This window comes from Gopherus evgoodei, chromosome 3 (assembly GCF_007399415.2).
Source record: "Gopherus evgoodei ecotype Sinaloan lineage chromosome 3, rGopEvg1_v1.p, whole genome shotgun sequence".
NCBI lineage: Eukaryota > Metazoa > Chordata > Testudines > Testudinidae > Gopherus > Gopherus evgoodei.
The window spans coordinates 74380748-74400812 of record NC_044324.1 but is presented as its reverse complement, the minus strand read 5'-3'; the positions used below and the strand labels follow the sequence as shown (position 1 = coordinate 74400812).

The 20065-nt window shown below is 39.7% G+C and overlaps 1 protein-coding gene across 2 annotated transcripts in view; it reads left to right on the top strand.

Moving 5' to 3' along the window:
* Positions 1 to 15914, top strand: part of ME1 (malic enzyme 1) — a 353342-nt gene extending 337428 nt beyond the window's left edge. For both annotated transcript variants that reach the window (XM_030555825.1, XM_030555826.1), the window contains exons 11-14: positions 576 to 718; positions 3332 to 3505; positions 11184 to 11282; positions 15458 to 15914. In XM_030555825.1, the coding sequence (XP_030411685.1) occupies positions 576 to 718; positions 3332 to 3505; positions 11184 to 11282; positions 15458 to 15625 (584 nt within the window). In that variant the 3' untranslated portion in view covers positions 15626 to 15914. The remainder of the gene's footprint in view (positions 1 to 575; positions 719 to 3331; positions 3506 to 11183; positions 11283 to 15457) is intronic.
* The last annotated feature ends 4151 nt before the right edge of the window (positions 15915 to 20065 follow it).

Sequence of the window (20065 nt, the reverse complement as noted above, 5' to 3'; positions counted from 1 at the left end):
CCTACTTGCGCCGTTGATGCCCTTGAGCCCTCCCCCTTGAATGTATAAGGGAGAAAGAACAACCAACCTACTCACAGTTCCTTTGAATCATTCCTGGGTGTGAGACGGACCCAGTTGGCAACATCCATCTTTTTTTTTCTAGTTGCATATTTAATTACATTTTAAAAAATACTTTTAGTTATTTATATTTAATAATTAGGTTTTAGCTTTATTTAGTTTATTTTCTGCCCTGTATGGGGGTGAGAGGTGGGGTCTAGCATTATTTTGTGACTAAAAGCCCTGGGGTTTCAATTTTGAGAGTAACTCCAGCTACTGATCTGGTAAGTAACAGGTAAGTAACTTTCCTATTGTTAGCAATTGCAGACTTAGAGTCCAGAGGTTATGTACACCTAAAAGTTACTCCTTTGTTTTTATCATGGAAGTAGGGGGAAAAATCAACTAAATGTTAATAGAGAAGCTGTAGTAAAAGAAAATGTTGTTGTATTGTTACTCCTTTTCAAAATGACATTCATGAATATCTTGAACAAACTGCATTTCCTACATTTTCTGTCATGTGTTTCTCTTCTTTGATTTAGGAGTTGCAGCCATTGGTGGTGCATTTACAAAACAGATTCTCAAGGATATGGCTTCCTTTAACAAGCAGCCTATCATTTTTGCCCTAAGTAACCCAACCAGCAAAGCAGAGTGCTCTGCAGAGCAGTGCTACCAGATGACTGAGGTAATGGAAGGTTAATGTATATAGTCACTAAATGTAGTGTTAGATAAAGAAAAACAAACAGCTATCAACAATTGCTTTGTTACATTTTAAAATCTTATCTGTTTTAGGTGAATTTAGAAGCTCTAAATTAGAAATACCTACTAGTTAATTCTCTATGTGGAGACCAGTTAAATGTGTAACACCACAAATCTGATAATTCCATTGAAGCAAAACAAAACAAACACCAGAAAAACAAAATGATCTCTGAATGGCTTGATTTTAATTTGCATTTCAGAAATACTAAGCAGAAAAATATTTCACCAATTTTTATTATTAATACATTTCATGAGGCTATGAAACAGCCATATTTTTATTCTAAATTAAACAGCAAAAAATGAGAGGAGCCTTATTGAAGTGTTTTAGTGCTTTTAGCTAACTGTTCCTGTGTACTGCAGTTAGTGACAGAGAACGTCCACTCTATATTCCATCTGCAAGAATCTCCCCACCAAGTTAGGATAGAGCAGCATTTAGTAGGCTGGCAGTGCATTATAGACAGCCTTCAGATGCTTGTCTAATACTCTCAGTCCTTCATTACTATACTTAGCATATCAATAATTGTCAATTATGAGACTGTTAGTAATATGTTATGTTTGATTTAGTTTCACCTTCTATGTGTCATTTAAATCCACAGTGACCTGTTTTTCTTTAAATATATGTTTTGTATTTATAAATATTCAGTAAGATAGATATGCCTTATTGCTGGAAGCAAAATATTAGAAATCATTCTGTATTGAGAATGGGGCCCCAAGATGATTGACCTCTGTTACTCAGATTTCCGGTAACTAAAGACACAGGTGAAAAGTACAGAGAACTGGTTATTTGTGAATAAAATTAAGAACGAAGAACTACAGTTTGGTTTTTGTTCATTTTTTTTTAAAGTCCTATGGTTCTGGAGTGAGCGTTAATAACCACAGCAGCAGTGTGAGCAACTGATGTGTCTGCCTTTTGTATTGGAGCATGGGTTCTGTATTGGATTTGTCCTCTTGTATAAGGAAGCCTTTTAAATACTGTCATACAAACAAAAACGTAGCATGTCCCATTCCTCTACTGAAAAGTACATATGACAGTGCAATACAAGAGTCAAACAGGAATGCATACAGTATGAATGGTTGATTATAATGGGCAGCTATATCTGGTAACCAGAGCTAAAGATATACTGGCATATCTCTCATCGAAACATATAATAAACAGTCCGTGATAATACTTCATGGCACCAAGCAAAACAGAATATCCTGCATAGAAACATTGGTGTGTTTTAAAATACACATATTCAGTTTCCTAAAATAAACTTTAACATTTTGTGTCACAAGGAGTCTCTCAAAACTATTGAACAGTAAAATTAATCATTTTAGCAATTTTAAAGAGGGCTGGACAAAGGACCTCTTGTAGGGCTGAGTATAAGCATCCTACCCCTAATTGACCTTACTATTTAAAGCCTAAAGTACTCTCATCTCACCAAGGCAAGGCTCAGAACCATAGGTAGTTCAAGTAGAGCCTCTGGAATTTCACTTATCTCATTATTGTGAATTTAGATTTTTGTTTCTTACTATAGATCAGGGGTCGGCGATCTTTCAGAAGTGATGTGCCAAGTCTTCATTTATTCACTCTAATTTAAGGTTTCGCGTGCCAGTAATACATTTTAACCTTTTAGAAGGTCTCTTTCTACAAGTCTATAATATTTAACTAAACTATAGTTGTATGTAAAGTAAATAAAGTTTTTAAAAAATGTTTAAGAAGCTTCATTTAAAATTAAATTAAAATACAGACCCCCCCCCGGACTGGTGGCCAGGAGCCAGGCAGTGTGTCAGTGAAAATCAGCTCGCCTTTTGCCCTGCTATAGATCATCAGCTACATGGGGAAAGCACTAATAAGATAGGGCTCACAATTGCCTCCAAGACAACTCCTAAGACATCCACAAAAGGCAGTGGAGATTGGGTATGTCACCAGTGCTCTCAGCCTTTGCTAAGAGTGAATTTCATTCCTTTGCAAACGGTCAGCACAAGGACTATTCACTACTTAAATCCTCCTTAAGCCCTATTTTGAGGATTTAATTGGTTCATATGTGTTGTGCTGGCCCTCTGCACAGTGTGAACTTCAATTTAACAGAAAAGCGAGACACCTAAAGTCACCTCATCTAAAGCTTACATTTGGCAGCAAGACACTAATTGAATTTTACAAATATAGACGTTTCCTCCCATACTTCCTGATATTTACACATCTGTATTTCCCATGATGATAAAGGAATTGATCATTAACACTGGCTTACACTTTCCCTTATCTTTTCTCTAAATCACATTCATGGCTTCTGAATAAATGTACATAATCTGTTGCTTCCTAATAAGCCAGTATCTTCTCCGTAGCATAAATCAGCCACACAGGATACTCTGTAGATACAATGATCAGCATTCTGTCGGGTCAAAGAAATCTAATATCCAGTGAAGAGTGCCAAGAAGATTAGTTAAGATATAAGTGAAAATTTGTAATACGTTAAACATTTAAATAGTTTTGTAAAACCTTCATGAGAACAAGTTTCCTCTCAAACTAGTAACACTTTCAAAATATATTTTCTTTTAGGGGCGTGGCATTTTTGCAAGTGGAAGCCCCTTTGACCCTGTGACTCTCCCAGGTGGACGCACTTTCTATCCTGGACAGGGTAACAATGCATATGTGTTTCCTGGAGTTGCTCTTGGTGTTGTTTCATGTGGACTGAGATATATAAGTGAAGACATTTTTCTCACTACTGCTGAGGTGGGTACACTATTCATAATAATTTTTAAAAGCCTTCAAAATCAGTGATTATGTAATAAACACTCAAATATCCAAATGCCATATTTCAAATCAGAAAACAATATTTCCTTTTAACATTTTCGCTCTTTATTTGTAATGTAGTATAAGTTTTCTACTCCTATAAGTACATTTATATATTTTAAGCAGTTATTTTGATAAAGAAGTTAGTATTAGTCGGTTCAGATGTCCAGTATGAAATTCACTTCATTGTTTAATATTTCACACTCTGAAATCTGGATACAGGATGGCATTATCTAGCCCAGGGGTTCTCAAACTGGGAGTTGGGACCCCTCAGGGGGTCACAAGGTTATTACATGGGGGGTCGCGAGCTGTCGGCCTCCACCCCAAACCACGCTTTGCCTCCAGCATTAATTTTTAATTTATAAGGTGGGGATTGCACTCAGAGGCTTGCTATGTGAAAGGAGTCACAGTAAAAAAAAGTTTGAGAACCACTGATCTAGACCTTTAATCACATTTGAGGAGTTGATCCAAGAGCAAGCTGGAACAAAAGGTTTAATCTCTAAGATGTATACAATTTTGACTGAAAAAGATATTGATAAGTAATGATGAAAAGATGTGAGAGGGGCCTGGACAAAGAATTTGATCTGAATGAGTGGGTGTCTGTGTGGGAAAGGGGATATACATCCTTAGTTTGTGTCTGTCACAAAGCTGTTTAGATGGCATTTGACTCAAATTAAAAACAGTCCTATTTTTGCTACTAGGGAGGCACTCTGTTGGAGTGGTTGTGAGGAAAGGGGAACATACTTGCAGATGTGGTGATTGTGGAATTAGACAGTTTTGGGAAGAAATTTTTAGCAATTCATCTTTATGGCCAAATAGTACCTTCCTAGAGATCCCCTGACCTGCTTACTTAATGGTCCAGTAAAGGATCTACATTTTTAACAAAATGACCAATTAATTTTTTATTGTTAGCAGTAAGACTTTGTATTTCACATTATTGGAAAAATGTGACTTCTTCTCCTATGGAATTGAGGTATAAATTGTTCTTGCAATAGAAAAGCTTTCAAGCCAAGTACATACTATGATGATTTGGATTCCACCCAGACCAATAAGGGATTCCCCCAAACCAGCCCTGTAGGTTTGGGGGAATTTAGGCACCTTTTTGCTACGCAGCTGTGGTTAATTCTCTGTCACCAGTAGCCTGCCCACAAACATAAGGTCTCACCAGCCAAGTTACTCTTTCTAGGGTGACACCAGTTACCAGCTCACTTTGGCATATATACTCCATGCAGTTTGCACACCATAGATCTGCTTGGGATAAAAATAAACAAAAAGTTTATATATAAATGTATTTAAAAGTTTATTTATAAAAAATAACCCACAGGTTCAAAAATGAAATAGTAAGGGGAAACAAACATATACACGTTATACAGAAAATAAACATAAAGACGCCACCTCCGGCTTTACACTTTCATATTAGCTAAAATCCCTTTTCTAATAAGTTATCTATTGCTTTAAAGCAATTCTCTAGCATGTCCCCCTAGCTGTCAGAGGTATCCAGCATTCACAGACAGCCACCTGTCTCAAGGCTGTCCCCCAAGTTCTGATTAGCCTTCAGTTCAAACCCTTCCCATTTTAAAAGGGTTTGCGGTTTTTTTCAGTCACTATAGATATTCAAAGTGGGGGAAACTCTCTCCTTTCTTGGGTTCCAAAGATTACATTTTCTTTTCAGTTTCAGCTGTTCTTGTTTGCTTGAATGGTTCCGTATTGGTTTTTTTCTGGGCTGGACAATGGCTAGGTGCTCAAAGCCAGACTTGTCTGGTTGGAGAGGTAGCCTCTTCCTGCCTGATTCCTTTACCACCCTGTTGTGAGGTGATGCTGAAACTGCACCACAGTAACTATTAATTTTTCTATATATATATACACACACATATCTTCATAACCATAATCTGTGTACATATCTCATAATGATTATTAAGTTCAGTGCATTATACAATTCCATAAAAGATCTTGATATCCTCTTACAGGAAAACAACATAGTATTCAATCAGTTGGTTTAATTGCTTTTATTTTTTAGTCTAACCCTTCTGTTCTCCCCCTGGGGTGTCTGGACCCTGATTGTCACATGTACACAAGAGAAGCAACAAAAAGAGGATACATATTTATAAATTTGGTCACCCTTTTTAGCATACTCATGGGAGAAGGGCTCCCCAGCCATCAAGCCAGATTCTTTGAATATTAACCTGATCGTGAATAAGTAATATATGATGTAGTATGTTAAAATTTCATTGTAAATTTGCCTTAATAAAAAGTTTTTTAAAAGGAACAAAAAGTTCTCTTAGTACTATATCTACATATGCTTTTTGTGCATGTATACAGTACACTCTGTTTGTTTTGTGTGTTACTCCTGGGGAAATTGTGTGCCACTGTGCATGCGTAGAATTTATGTACCCTGCAGATTTATTTGCTTCCCCGCAGAAAAATGACTTTCTAACAGGGAAGCAAGGGGACGCCACAAGAGCGGTCATGCAGCCCTTCCCAGCAGTATGTTTTGGTGGCCCAGGGCAGCCAGCAGAGAGTTAAATCACTGTGGGGCAGGAGGTGGGACCCAGCTGGTGGCTCCTACCCTGCACTGGGCTCAACTGCTAGTCCCAGCTGAGCTGGGGAGGATGGGACTTAGTTTTCCTCTGCACAGCATCCGGGGCCAGGTCAGATCCACTCCCAGATTTCTCCCCTGCCTGCAGGAAGCTCTGCAAAGTCCTCTCCCGCTTCCTGCACCCATCGCTTCTCAGTTGCAGGGGGAGGGATCCCTATACAGGGAGCTGCTCCTCCATTCGCCCAACCCCCATGCATCCTGACCCCCTCATACCTAGACCCTCCCACCGAGCTTCATCCCCCACACTCAAAACCCCCCTGCTAAGCACCTCTCCCCCTGCACCTGGACCACTCCGAAAAGTCATCCACACCTGGATCCCCACCCCACTGAGCCCCAACCAACTGCACCTAGATCTCCACCCCCCTGAGCCCCACTTCCCCAGCATCTAAACCCCACAGCTAGACCTCCCTGCCGAGCTCTATCTCCCCCACGCCCAGACCCCCACCACCTTCACCTGGACCCCTCTGCAGAGTTCCAACACTGTTGCAGCTAGAATGCCTCAACAAGCCCCAATGCATCCAGATCCATGCCGCACCTGGATCCCCCACTGAGACACCCACACCCAGATTGCCCCACACAGAACACTCTCAACCTACACCTGGATCTCCTCACATTAAGCCCCTCCACATTTGGATCCTGCCTTGCTGAGCCTGCCTGGCCATACCTGGTGCACCTGGCACAGATGGGTAAGGACCTGGTATGTTTCTGGGCAGACCTGGTCTTTGTGCTGTTTCAGGGTTGGGTGCAGCCTCACGGTTGAGTCCGTGTCCTAGTGGGAGCTTCACGTTGATCTCCCATATCTGCAGTCAGTGGCCTATGCTTCCCAGACCCATGCTGGAGCCACCACATTTATTTGACCAACAAAATTGGTGGAATTTTAAAACGTGCAGAATTTTATTTTTTTGGTGCAGAATTTTAATTTTTGTGGTGCTGAATGCCCTCAGGAGTATGTGCATCTATATAAATATTATGCTATACAGAGAGACAACCATAGGGAGATACTGATATAACTGTGGACTAAAGGAAACTCTACCAAATATCTTAGCCATATTTGGATGTGTTTATTATTGCTTTCATTAGTGTTTGTAATTCTTCAAGAGTATCTCTATCTTGTTGGAGTCTTTAGCCCAAGGGTTTTTAGCATTTTTGTAATGGAGTTCTCTTGTGAGAAATTGGTGGAAGGGTTTTCTTATCATGTTTTTCCTTGTGCCGTGCTCTGCTACAGTTACTAGCATGTTCTTTTCTTTCCATTCTCTCGCCTGATCTTTTCTGTCTCTGTTCGTTTCTCTTATGATTATCTTTTATTTTCTGTTGTATTTTACTTCCTAATTTTTGTTGTTTTTTGCTGTCTTGGTGGGAACTTTCCCTCTCTGCTCTCCACTCAACAGAAGACTGTATGGTGATTGGGAAGTTTGGGAAGGTCCATCATTGGTGGTTCTAAGAGGTCAGTCATACATAACTGAGAGTCAGGGGAGCAAAGGAGAAAAGTTTGGGCCTCTGAGCTGCTGTTGGAGCTTCCTACCTGCACATGTAAACTTGCCCTGTGGCCATCTGCATTAGCAGCCACTGCGGGAACAGGACAAAGAGCCTCTCATTGCATTACCCATAGTCATATTAGCAAATTTAGAGTAGGAAGGAGCAGGTTGAGCGTTATGGAACTTTCTCCACCCTTACTGTTGTCCTCTGTTCCTATTGACTTTTCTGGAGCTTAGGTGGCTCCTTTCTCAGCATTCTGGCTTCTTATGTTCCCTTCCTTAAGCAGCCAAGTCTTCCCAAGCCATTTATGGGGAGCTCGGACACCTAACTCAGAACTGAGGATTCCACTAGATAGCAGGGCACGGAAGGGTTATTTTTCTGTGTGACTTCATTCAAGAGCATAGTGATGGTCTCATTTCACCCATATAGTTGTTACTGGGGTATTTAGTGCACTGGGGCAAGTACACCACATGTGTAGGACCCATGGTTTTTGAAAGATGTGTTGTTGGGGGTATTGATCATTGTAGAAGTGAAAATATGTCTGCATGTTTTGCATCTGTTGTTATGCCAGGGTCAGGTGCTACTTTGAGTTGCTGGGTCTTGGTCTGTGGAGAGCTCGCCTCTGTTGTTTGAAGGCCAGAAGAGGGTGTTCAGGAAAGATTTATTTCAAGGTGCGGTCTCCATACAGTATAGGTTACACCTGCTTAATGACACCCATATGGCGATCCCAGTGTGAGGTGGTAGGTGACAACTAGGGGTGTGCAGCTGGAGGGTTTTTTCCCCCTTGTATTGAAGCAGATTCTCCTGGGATATTTATATTGCCTGTTCCATTATGTGATTTACTTCTCTGGTGGAGTGTCCTTGTTTGGTGAAGGCAGTTTTAAATGTGTTAAGGTCTGTATCCCAGATTTTCTCCTCAGAGCATATTCAGTGGTTTCTGAGGGGCTGGCTGTAGATAACAGATTTCTTGGTGTGTTTGGGGTAGTTACTGGATTTGTGCAGGTAGTGTGATGATCCATGAGATTCTTGTATATAATTGTCTGTAGGGTTCCATTGTTGAAGCTGATTGTAGTGTCCAGGAAGTTGATGCTAGTGTGGAGGCTTCTAGTGTTAAATAAAGCTCTAGGTTGCTTTCTTGTTCAGGTATGTGTCCATGTGGATTCCACTGAAGGTGTGCATGTGCCCCGAGCATGTGAATTTGGAATCTTTGCATTGCAATGTCCAGCAGGGCAGGGCATGCACTCTGAGTCTCCTCATGCTTCAGTGTGAGGATATAAAGGGTGAAGCAGCCCTGATCCTCCCTCAGTTCCCTCTTATCACCCATGCCAGCAAGACAGAACCGGGACTGTTTCTAACCTGCTTCTGATTTTCAGAATTCTTCTCCAGTGAAAACCAGTTTTCTTCATTTCTTCCTTATATTAATTTATTTGTTTGATTTTTGTTGCATGCTCCCCCACCCTACACTTCAAAAAAGCAGCAGTCAGGACAGACATGGGGAGACCCTGCACTAACTGCTAGCTATGGCAGTTTCAGAACCTACCAGGTCCAATCCCATCCTTCCTGCAATGGACTAATACCTATCATAGATGAACACAGCAATGCCTGTTCTGTTTCATAGAAGCACATCTTCCAGACAAGCATGCTATCTGCTGCTCCTTTTCAGCATTCACCTGGAAATCCCGAGAGACAAGGCTCAAAGTACACCGTAGGAGCAATCCATGAGGGTAGCCACAGATCCAGGAATGGAGGCATCCCCTATATATGAACAGAGGATTCTGTCTCTGGGGAGTGTCCCACTGACTGTGAACCACACCCCCAGTACCAGCAGGGAAAGGAAGATGAAGAAGGTGCACACCACCTGAGCACTGAAGGCCTCAGTGCCAACTATGGCACCAACTCCAGGGAAGAGAAATTCATCTCTGTCTTTTGGAGCAAAAAGGTTTGCCTGTACTGAGTGCAAATGCAGTTGAGAGTGGGCAACATATCCATCCTCCAGTGAGGACTTTGGACCGAGAAAGAAGCTCTCAAAATCTTTAACACCAATGAAGGATAGCACCAAGATTCCAGTAGCAACACCTAGGTTAAGGAAAACAGACTCACCTATGCCAACATTGACACCAAGACCAGTGCTGGCCCTGGACCCAGAGCCAGAAATCCCAATTTCCTGATACTGAGAGAACTCTTAGACAAGCCTCCTTCACTGCTCTCCTGGGCACCGGACCCAGAGACAGAATCCTTTCCAGTAGCGAGGTATGCCTTTGACAGCCCCCCTGCTCTTTTCAGCACAGGATACGGCACTAGCACAGGCTTTGATACAGGGCCCACTACCAATGGAGCCAAAGCCACATTCACTGCCACTGCCACAGAGAGATTTCTCCTCCCATCACCAGGCAATTCTTTTCCCCCTGACTTGAGCTGGGAATCATCATCTGAAAGGTGTGTATAATACCTGCAAGGATATCTGGAAGGCATGTGATACTGACTCCCAGTTCAGGACTGGCAATAGATAGGCCACCCATGATTGGGCTGGTATCAACACAACCTGCCAACATGGCCATAATGGCCCTACCAAGGCCTGCCTTCTAATAAACTTTGGCGTGGAACTCCTTCACATGTCTGGATTAAAAGGAGGTCTTGGTCACCACTAGCATTGCTGGCTAGAGCTTCCTCACCAGAACAGGAGGGAGCCTTTGAGAACATGGCAGAAGCAGCAAGAGAGACACTCAAGCTTCCCTCTGCTCTGAAGGAACTGGCAGTAAACAGTAACCTTTCCAGAACAATGGGTATGAAGAGTATCAGCTGCATCAGTCCAACAGAGATTGGAGTACAGCTCTCCAAAAGTTTGCATCATGATCTGGCAGCCAAGTCCAGTGTGTAATGCTTGAAGACACATGAGCAGCTTGCTCCATGAAGCAGCTTTGCAGATCTCAGATATTGTATGTTGTGGAAGCCTGCTTAGGATGCCACTTGATCTCTGGTGGAGTGAACTCTAATAGTGAGAGAGGTACATACATTGTGTTATCCATTGTAAGAGTCTCTGGGATGAAAGGTCTTGACCTTTTGGACCAGTCGGCTACAAATAGACGTGGGGCCATTCTGAAAGATTTGGTCCTGTCAGAATAACACTGAAGAGCCCTGAACATATCCAAGCTCTGGAGCTGCTTCTCCTCTTGTGTGGCATGTGGTTTTGGAAAGAACACAGGTAGGTTGATGGATTGTTTCAAATGAAATTCTGAAACCACCTTGGCTTAAGGTCTCAGTACCAGATAGTCTCAGTAAAACGCTGTATACGGAAGAAGAAAACAAAAGCACAGGAATAACTAAAAGTCAATACACATTTAAAGAAAAATACATTCATATACTTAATGGCAACTTTATTTTCTACAAAATATTAGATTTAAGAACTGTGAACAGCGGTGCTGTGCAGAGAACTTTGTATCTGGCAAAATCAGAAAATGTACTTTCTGCAAAAGTTACTTTTGAACTGATTTACTGCAAAGTAGGCTTGTGGATTTAAAATAAATCTGCCTTCTGCTTTATTTCTAGGTGATAGCTCAACAGGTTTCAAAGAAACATTTAGAAGAAGGTCGTCTATATCCTCCATTAGTCACTATTCGAGATGTGTCACTGAAAATTGCTGTGAAGGTAAGTGATTTCAGTTCATTCTGCAGCAACTCTCCACTATCCATGCACTTTGCATATGTTAAAATTAGATTAGTGGAAGTAAAATATTTTCAGAATTCATTAGTCATTTTAAATCAGGCTTGATATGAAGCAAGCAGAGTGTTTTTTTAACATTTTAGATTCTTACTGTTCAGGCATAGGAGTGAAGGAGCTGAAAATATGGTATACTCGGTGTTTAATTACAGGTGACTACAGTAGAATGATGTTTCTACTGCGTACTCCGTACCACCTGATTAGTTGCATGTGCTGTTCATAGCATCCGCTCCATGAAATTTGGAACCATGAAATCCTATACTGTCAACAGTTTTCTATCCTTTAGTTCCCTTTCAGGAAAATAAATGCCTTCTCACATGCCAGCCTCCTCCTTCCTTTGGCCTGCTGCTGTTTGATTTTGTTCCAATCCTCCTTATCTTGACCCATCGGAACAAATAGGTTTTTTGTGAAGTCAAATATATGTTTTTCATGCATGGATTTTGCCAAATTGACTGCACTACGTCGGTAGCTTATAAAGTGCCCAAAGTAATTTGATAACCCATAGCTTTGGCAGCACTGAAAAACAACAGACTTAGCCCCATTTCTACCTTCCCTGTGGCTTTTTATCTCCCATGGGTTCTCAGTTTTATTTCTGAGTGGGTTATCATCTTATAGATAATCCCATTTATTGAACAGCTTTTTGGAAGACCAGTGTTGTCAATAGCTCCCTACTTGTAGAATGGTTATCTTTGATTCATTTGGTAACAGGATCCCAGGTACATATAAAAAGTCTTGCTGTAGTTCACTTCTTTTCAGGTTGATAATAACTGTGTTCCATAGATGTCAAAACATCTCTAAACAGACTTCTCAGGCTAAAATCAGACTGCCTTTGTGGTTGGCAAATCCTTTCAGAAAGTGCTGGAAACTCTCCTCCTCTATTCAGTGTGACAGAATTAATCTTTTTAACTTAGGTGCAAAATTTAATGGAAAAAAATGGAAAATTTGTAACTTGATTAATTCATTTTTGGTCTGATCTCTCTCATAGTTGGAGATATGCTCTAGGAATTATTTTGGGGAAGTTCTATGGCTTGTGTTATACAGGAAACCAGATTAGGTGATCGCAGTGGTCTCTTCTGGCCTTTGAATCTATGAACACTTGGGCTGTGCCTGTTTTCCAGCAAATACTGGAAGCAGTTCAGGCTTGTATACAGGGCTCCAGGGCTTGGCCACACAAACTTTAACAGTAATGACTTATTCAGTGGTGATAATTATATGCATGGACCCAAAGAGGAGCTCTTGTGGAAATACCCAAAGAACTTCAGAGGGGGCAGGATGGGGTCAAGATCAATCCCTGAAAGCAAATCACAAGGTAACAGGTTTTCCATTTGGGATCATAGCCTGTCCCCAAGCCTAAGACATTTGTGATATAAAGAGGCAGTGATAATTAGGAAAAAGAAGATGGTTCACCCTTCCCTAGAAATAGGAGGTTTAATCTGTTTGGGGAGTAAAGAATGCTGCATCTCGGAGGCTGGAGGAAGAGAGAGAGAAAGCACATGTGCGCACACAGATTTTCAAGAGGCCACTGTGGAAAATGAGTGGGTTCAGATTTCTTATGAATTCAATTTTTCTGTAGCCACATATGCTTTGGTAATGCACAAGGCACTTCATGTTTTCTTTTTATTTTAAATTTCCCATGAATTTAATAGGCTTATAACAAAAATTGAAGAATGGGTGAAAATCGGTGGGGGAAAAAACTTGGGGGATGGGAGGACAGAAAAGAAGCAATGAATAGAGAAAGGTAAGACTATTCTGACCCAGCTCGCTCCTCTGGAAGGAGAGATGGCATCTTGGTAATCTGGGTTGCCTGGTTTACTAAACCAGAGTGGGCCTGGAACTGAAGAACATAAGGGTGCCATCTTCTAAGGCTCCCTCCTCTAGCTCTTCTGCCTCCGGGCCCACTCCAGAAGGAGAGATGGTGGCTCTGGTACCTGGGCCATCCAGGTTACTGAGCCACCATCTCTCCTCCTGGGAGCAGAGAATTGGGTCTGGGAATTTCAGCACGTTTTGGTGGGGGATGGGTGGGTGTTAGGACTCAAGCACTGATATACACACACATACATCCATGAGTATCTTCCATTATGTTGTCTTACTTTAACTGGCTCACATTTATACTTTGACTGATTGATTAATAACAAAAACACTTCTATTCAATGTAGTGTTTTAGATTTTCTAAACATAATCAGTATTTTCATGTATGTGAATAGTCCAAAATTTGGGTTACAATTGGAAAAAAAATACAAATAACTTTTGTATAATCTGGGAACTTTTTGGTAAAAACCAGCAGAAACCAAAAATGAAAGGCCTTAGTAATACAGCACTTGATTCAGAACTAGCTATGGAGAATTTAGAAGCTTTTAATCAGATGCTTTTCCCAATCATCACTAAAACAAAGCCCACACACTGGTGTAGGATCAAAACTCGCCATTTCTTGGAGATTTAGCTTTACTAAGAAAGATATTGTCAATTATGGCAAACCTTTAACAGCTCTGGTCACATCTAGTGGTTGTTGAGTCTTTAAGCAAAATGAAGCAAGAAATATTTCATGTGAGACTTGGAAAGTAGAGTTAGTCTTGGCAAAAGATGATCAAAGTACAAAGAATTACCTTCTTCGTGTAGAAAAGGCTTGTGTCTTCTTAAAAGCAGAGATTTCACTTCTTTCTTGCTTGTGTGAAGGAGGAACCATAAAAGCTAGGATGTTACTGGATAAAAGTGAGCAAACCATTTGCATCACCAGAGAGAAACTTGCAAAAGATACTCCTGGGAGAATTCTGCACCAAATAATCCAAAATTCGGCATTTTTTGTCAAAATAATGCAATATAATCACACCAGTTTCACTTATTTTGGTTATTTAAACTACCCTACAGAAAAAAAAAATCACAGTAACTGTTCAGCATTTCCTAAACATATGAAATTTACAAATACTTGGTAACCAGTACCGTGCATTCCAGTTATAATCCTGGATTTTCATTTAAATTATCTTACTTTTATTTTGGTGTTTAAAGTGACATTCTACTTTACAGAACACCAAATTGCTCAGACTGTCACACATGAAAGTCATATACAGTTTTGCTAATCATTGTCCTGCATTTTTTTTAAATGGATAAGTAAAATAGATCCTGAGCCACCGTGCCTCTCTGGCACAGGGAAAAAAAGTGAGAAAGCACATAGACATTCCTAGCTGAGGATTCTGTTACTGTCATTTACAATAAGAGTGGTGAAAAGGAGCCTAAAACAACGAGGAGTCTGGTGGCATCTTAAAGAATAACAGATTTATTTGGGCATAAGCTTTCGTGGGTTAAAAAAACCACTTCTCCATGCATCTGAAGAAGTGGATTTTTTACCCATAAAAAAATTGTTTTTGTGGATACAGATTAACAAGGCTTACCCCTCTGATACTTTCCTTTACCTTGCCAGAGTGGTGTAGCCTTAATTGACTAAGAAGGGGAACAATTAACTAACAATGTGAACATATTAGCAGTCTGCCTGGTTAGTTGTTACATTTCTGCTCTGCCTCAGGGACAGAGCCTGCTTCACACAGCCCTACACCTCCAAGTCCGGAATGCAGCAACTGGGAGCAAGAGGGACAGAGTGAGTCTTTCACAGGCAGGCACTCAGCCCTACCATTAATATCTCTCCATGGACACATGCACACCCAGCCTCCCTCCTCCCTCCCACAGTGATCTGCCAGCTGCTCCCAGCAGATGAACCCAGGCTGCTGGAAAAGGGGCGTGTCCCGCCCACAGATTTCTTGGCTCCCCCATTTTTCTGCAGGGGAGCCAAGAAATCTGCAGAAGGTATCAGTTCAGGGTTCAGAATTCCCCCAGCAGAGAGTGAGAAGGCCAGGGGTAAGACTCATTTCAATGGATGCACCAACATAGCTTTTCAGAAAATTTTGCACAACCTTTGTTAATCCCCTCCTCATGATATATTGGGCCAGATCCACAAATGATGTAAATTCATATAAATCTGTTGTTTTACACCAGCAGAGGATCTCGTATCTTTTGTTAAATTTTGAGCTATCATCATTTCTACTCTTACTTTTGGAACAGCATTGCAGTAAACTTAATAGGTTGTAATTGTCAACTTGGTTGTGTGTTTCCAGATTGCAGAACAAGCCTACAGCAATAAAACAGCATCTTTCTATCCTGAGCCTGAAGACAAGGAAGCATTCATCCGCTCACAGGTTTATAGCACTGATTATGACAACTTTGTGGTGGACTCTTATGTCTGGCCTGAGGAAGCCATGAAAATACAGACCGGAAATCCTTAATAAAAAATGAACAAAGGTAGCAGTAGTTGAAAGAATTCAAATACTTATTACTTTTCTACCAAATCTAAAAATTAATAGTTTTTTTTAAATCTTTAATAGAAAATGAACAAGGTAGCAATAGTTGAGAATTCAAATATTTAGTAGTTCTCGGTCAAATCTAAAAATTATTTTTTTTAATATGCTGAAAACTTTTACAGTCAGACTAATTTTTTCTTTAAAACTTTGTACTTTTATTTGATTAACCTGCTAAAATAACTGTACGAATAAAAATCAATTTGGGCAATGTACTTGTGGCAAGTGTTTCCCTTTTTTGCTTATGACTTTCTGCTGTAATATTTCCTGCTGTAATATTACAGAAGGTATCTATTATGGAGAATCACATCTCTATACATTTCTGACATATTACAATGTATTGTAATAGAGGAATAAATCCTGCTCTCACGGACACCACTAATTTCAATGAAATTAGGATTATGTCCAAACTGACAAAACAGAATGGCAGAGACTAAATAGCACAATCTGTTTAATTAAGGAAAGGCACACTATAATTTGCATATAAAATAGCTATATTGTTACCTTTAAATAAAAATAATGAAAACGTTTTGTTTTAAAATATGGTAAATGTAGAATATTTTTCCCTAGGAAAAACTATATGTACATTTGCAATCATGCAGGTGCAATGGCAGCAGTCAAAAGAGAGTTTTCTTATAAGAGAAGCTAATCAATGTCCCTTCAAAGCCTACATGTATCTCCCTCTAGTGACTGAGTGATTGTTTACTAATATATATTAGCTATGTTAATCTTCAGCATTCATTTCACTAAAAAGGAAGTGTCCATAGCACATCTTAAATATATAACCATGTCTTCCAAAACGTTACATAGTTATCTGATTTTATTTACCTGTTCATTTATGTAAAATTATATATTTGTTTTAGTTTTACATCTTTTAAACTTGTAAGACTTCATTCCCCTATGTGAAATAACAGGTACTCTGATATTTGGTACACTTCAGTAGTGTGGTTCTCTGACTTGAGGCTCATGAAAATCCTGTGTACTGTATGTTCTGGGCTGGGCATAAAGAGCATATTAAGGGGTTGTGAATAGGACTCTTTATAACTAAATATTTTGTAGACTGCCATACAGACATTAGCTATCTGCTTAGCAGGCCAGCTATGCATCTCTGTATTAAACCCTTGTGTGTGCACTCTCTTTATATACAATTTACAAATCTTTGAATATTTCAGGTAGGGTATGTTAAAACATGGACTACTAAAGCAAAAGTTTTCAGTCTTCATAACTAATTTCCAGACTATCCAATTAGTTTACCCAAGGAAAAGAAAGCTCTCTAAAAAAGGTTGGAGAGCAAGCACATTTTATTATTTATTCTTTGATATTAATTGAATACATATTACCCGTTAGCACCTGGCTGTGTTGTTCAGTAAATTGTTCATTTTTATTTCTTTGGCATTGTTCCTGCAGTAATCCTTAAAAACTCAGCACTGAATTACAGTAATTCTGCTGACATATGAAAACAGCAGTTTCATCTGAAACTGTATCTCATTCTGTACTCGCTCTCAAACAATTATGAAAATTCTTACCTGGCAATGACATTTATCCTTGTGTAGAAGGGGTTATCGTTGTACACCTCCACTTAATCATGTTGGGACATCAGTCATCACCTGCATTGTTCTGGATTCATTATTGGTGTAGAAATGGCATTTATTAATCAACACTTTCCCCTGTGCTGGATTTATATATCCATCTATACCATAAATGGTATCTTTTCTTAAAAAAATAAAATAAAATAAGCTACTTGAAAATAATTTTTCAAAACTATCTTGAACACTAAAGTGGGTCTATCTATCTCCTTTAGATTTTCTGAGCATCCCCATCAATTTTCCTACTTTCACTTCCCCAATTATGAACCTTTTTGTTGATTTCCAATGGTTGGAACTTATTTTAGAGCCTTTCTATACTGTTCCTTTAAAAAGTATACTACTCAATATCCTAGCAGGAGTAATTACCAACGGTTTTATCAGTAATTTAGGCTTTGTATATAATGTGCATCAGCATGTACTTCGACATTTCACTAGATGCCCCAAAGTAAGCTGTTGTAGAATTATCCCCCCAACAAAAATGGTGAAGACTTCTAGAGTAGTTTGGATAAAATAGAGTGCCTCTCCATGGCACCAGCAAAAGGAATTATATGGGTTCAGATGCTCAGGTATGGCCCAGGTTCCCTTGGTGTAACTATGGAAGGATTGCAAAACTCACTGTAAATCACTGTTGTATCCCCTTGATGCTGAGGGCAGTTAGCAACCCAAGGGGCCAGTCCAGCAGAAAGGGTCACCAGGATACAGATACCTCAGCCCTATTTTCATGTCTACACCCTGACTATGCTGACATGGATGAATCATGACAGTATCTCTACCTGCCTGAAGCTCTCCCTGCATTGAGAAGAATTGCTGAAAGCTGGATTTGCTGGCTTTATGTTTAGGCTGTTTTGTGCCACTAGAATAGCCCCACTATATCAGCTTACAACACTTTTTTCCATTCAGAGATTCTGTTGGTATTTTTTTCATTTTTCAGGCTGCAACTATACAAAAAAATTTCTATTTAAGCAAAGAAATGTCTCAATCACCATTACTGAAAGACCTGAAATATTGCTATACATTATTTCAAGTTAGTTGCTATTTTGAAAAATAGCAAAATACTCATTTCGAACATGGTCATGTGTATTTTACTTCAGATACGTCAGACCCAGTTAAAGTAGATATTTGTTAATAATTCTCTGGTGTGCTACATGTTCCTAAAAGACAGTGTTAAACATATATGCAATCCACCTAGAACTGATACCATCACCAAGTGGTCTGATTCAATTTGACAAATTTAATTTTTACAGCTCAATGCCACAACTTAGTCCTATGCTGTTACTTGGAAAAATGAAGCAGCAAAGACAGTGCCTCAGTGGTTCCTGACACACAGTCACTTGTATTGTTCAGCAGCATTCTTCTGGTTCAGTACACAGTAGGCCAATGGCATGACATTTACTGTGATACTCTATCCATGAGAATGCACAAAGAAGATAAATTTTAGAAATTTGATTTATTTAAATGTATTACATTAAACACATACTGCTTCGGGTGAAAGCATACCATCTAGTGAATCACTAACACCACATCCTGCAACACTGTGTCCTCAGACAACTCTCCTACTGGTCTGTGAGACAGACAGAATAAAGGAGAGGGGTATGGCTATAGAATGCAAAGAGGAACTGCTAAAGTATACAGTAGCCAAGTTTGTATTAAATAAAGAAAAAAGGGAAAGCCAAACCCCATGCATTTATTATTTTTTATGGTACCCAAGGCATCTCACAGTTCAGGTACAAATCTCACAATCTTTGGCCAGAACAGCTAAAATAACGGGGGGGATGGAAGGGAAAGGGCAAATTGATAACACCAATAAAATTACATGGTTTTTGAGCAAAGGCTAGGCCATAAAGGAATAAAGGGGTGGGGTTTTTTTCAAAATTTTGTTTTAATAAGAAATGTTAGTTGGCTCATTTCTTATGCACTTTAAAAAAAGATTTGAATGGTGTTTGAATAGAGGCTTTACATGGCAGGGTGCTGCACAGACTAAAGCATGGAACAGAGTACTCTACTGTTGTTGTTAATGCAAAATAATTGGCGTGTGCAGCCCCTTCATCCCTCCTCTTCCCCACCCAATCCCATATAAAAAAGTTATTACAGGCCTAGACCAGAAGCAGCTACCAAGTGACATGTGGGTGAGGTGCCAGACAGGCCACATAATTCAGAGTACTATAGTATGGGATTGCGCAATTCACAACCACTGCACTGCAGGCTGTCTCATGGACCAAGAGGTGATAAATGGTGATTATATAGATTTAGCACTCATTTACACAAGTAAATATGTAAACCTCAAAAGCTTATGATTAAGGCCCTCCATTTTTTGCATTTTATTTCATTTCTTTTTCCCCAGGAATTTGTGTTTATTACTACAACTACCAAAGGCAGATGAAAATCATTGCAAAAAACTATGGGGGGAGGGAGAATAGTAGGGTTTATTTCAGAGGATTGAAGGACGGGGGAAAAGTATTCAGTAAATTAATGCTTTGATGAACAGAATTCAATATGGTTTGCTGCAGAACTAAAACAGCATTAAAAACCATTAAAATGCCACTTTGAGTTTATTCAAATGAAGTATTTTATTTGGAGCTTAGAGATAAACAGTTTACTGTTGTAGACTTAGAACTAATAGCCTATAAATATTTATATTTAATAATTGGATCACACCATTTGCAGCACATACTTCATCCTTTTCTCCTCTTTTGATTTTTTTGAATACTTCCTTGTGTTCTGAAACATATTCTGATATAAATCATAGTTTTCTTCCAATTTTAGTGTCAAAGTTTTCAACCGT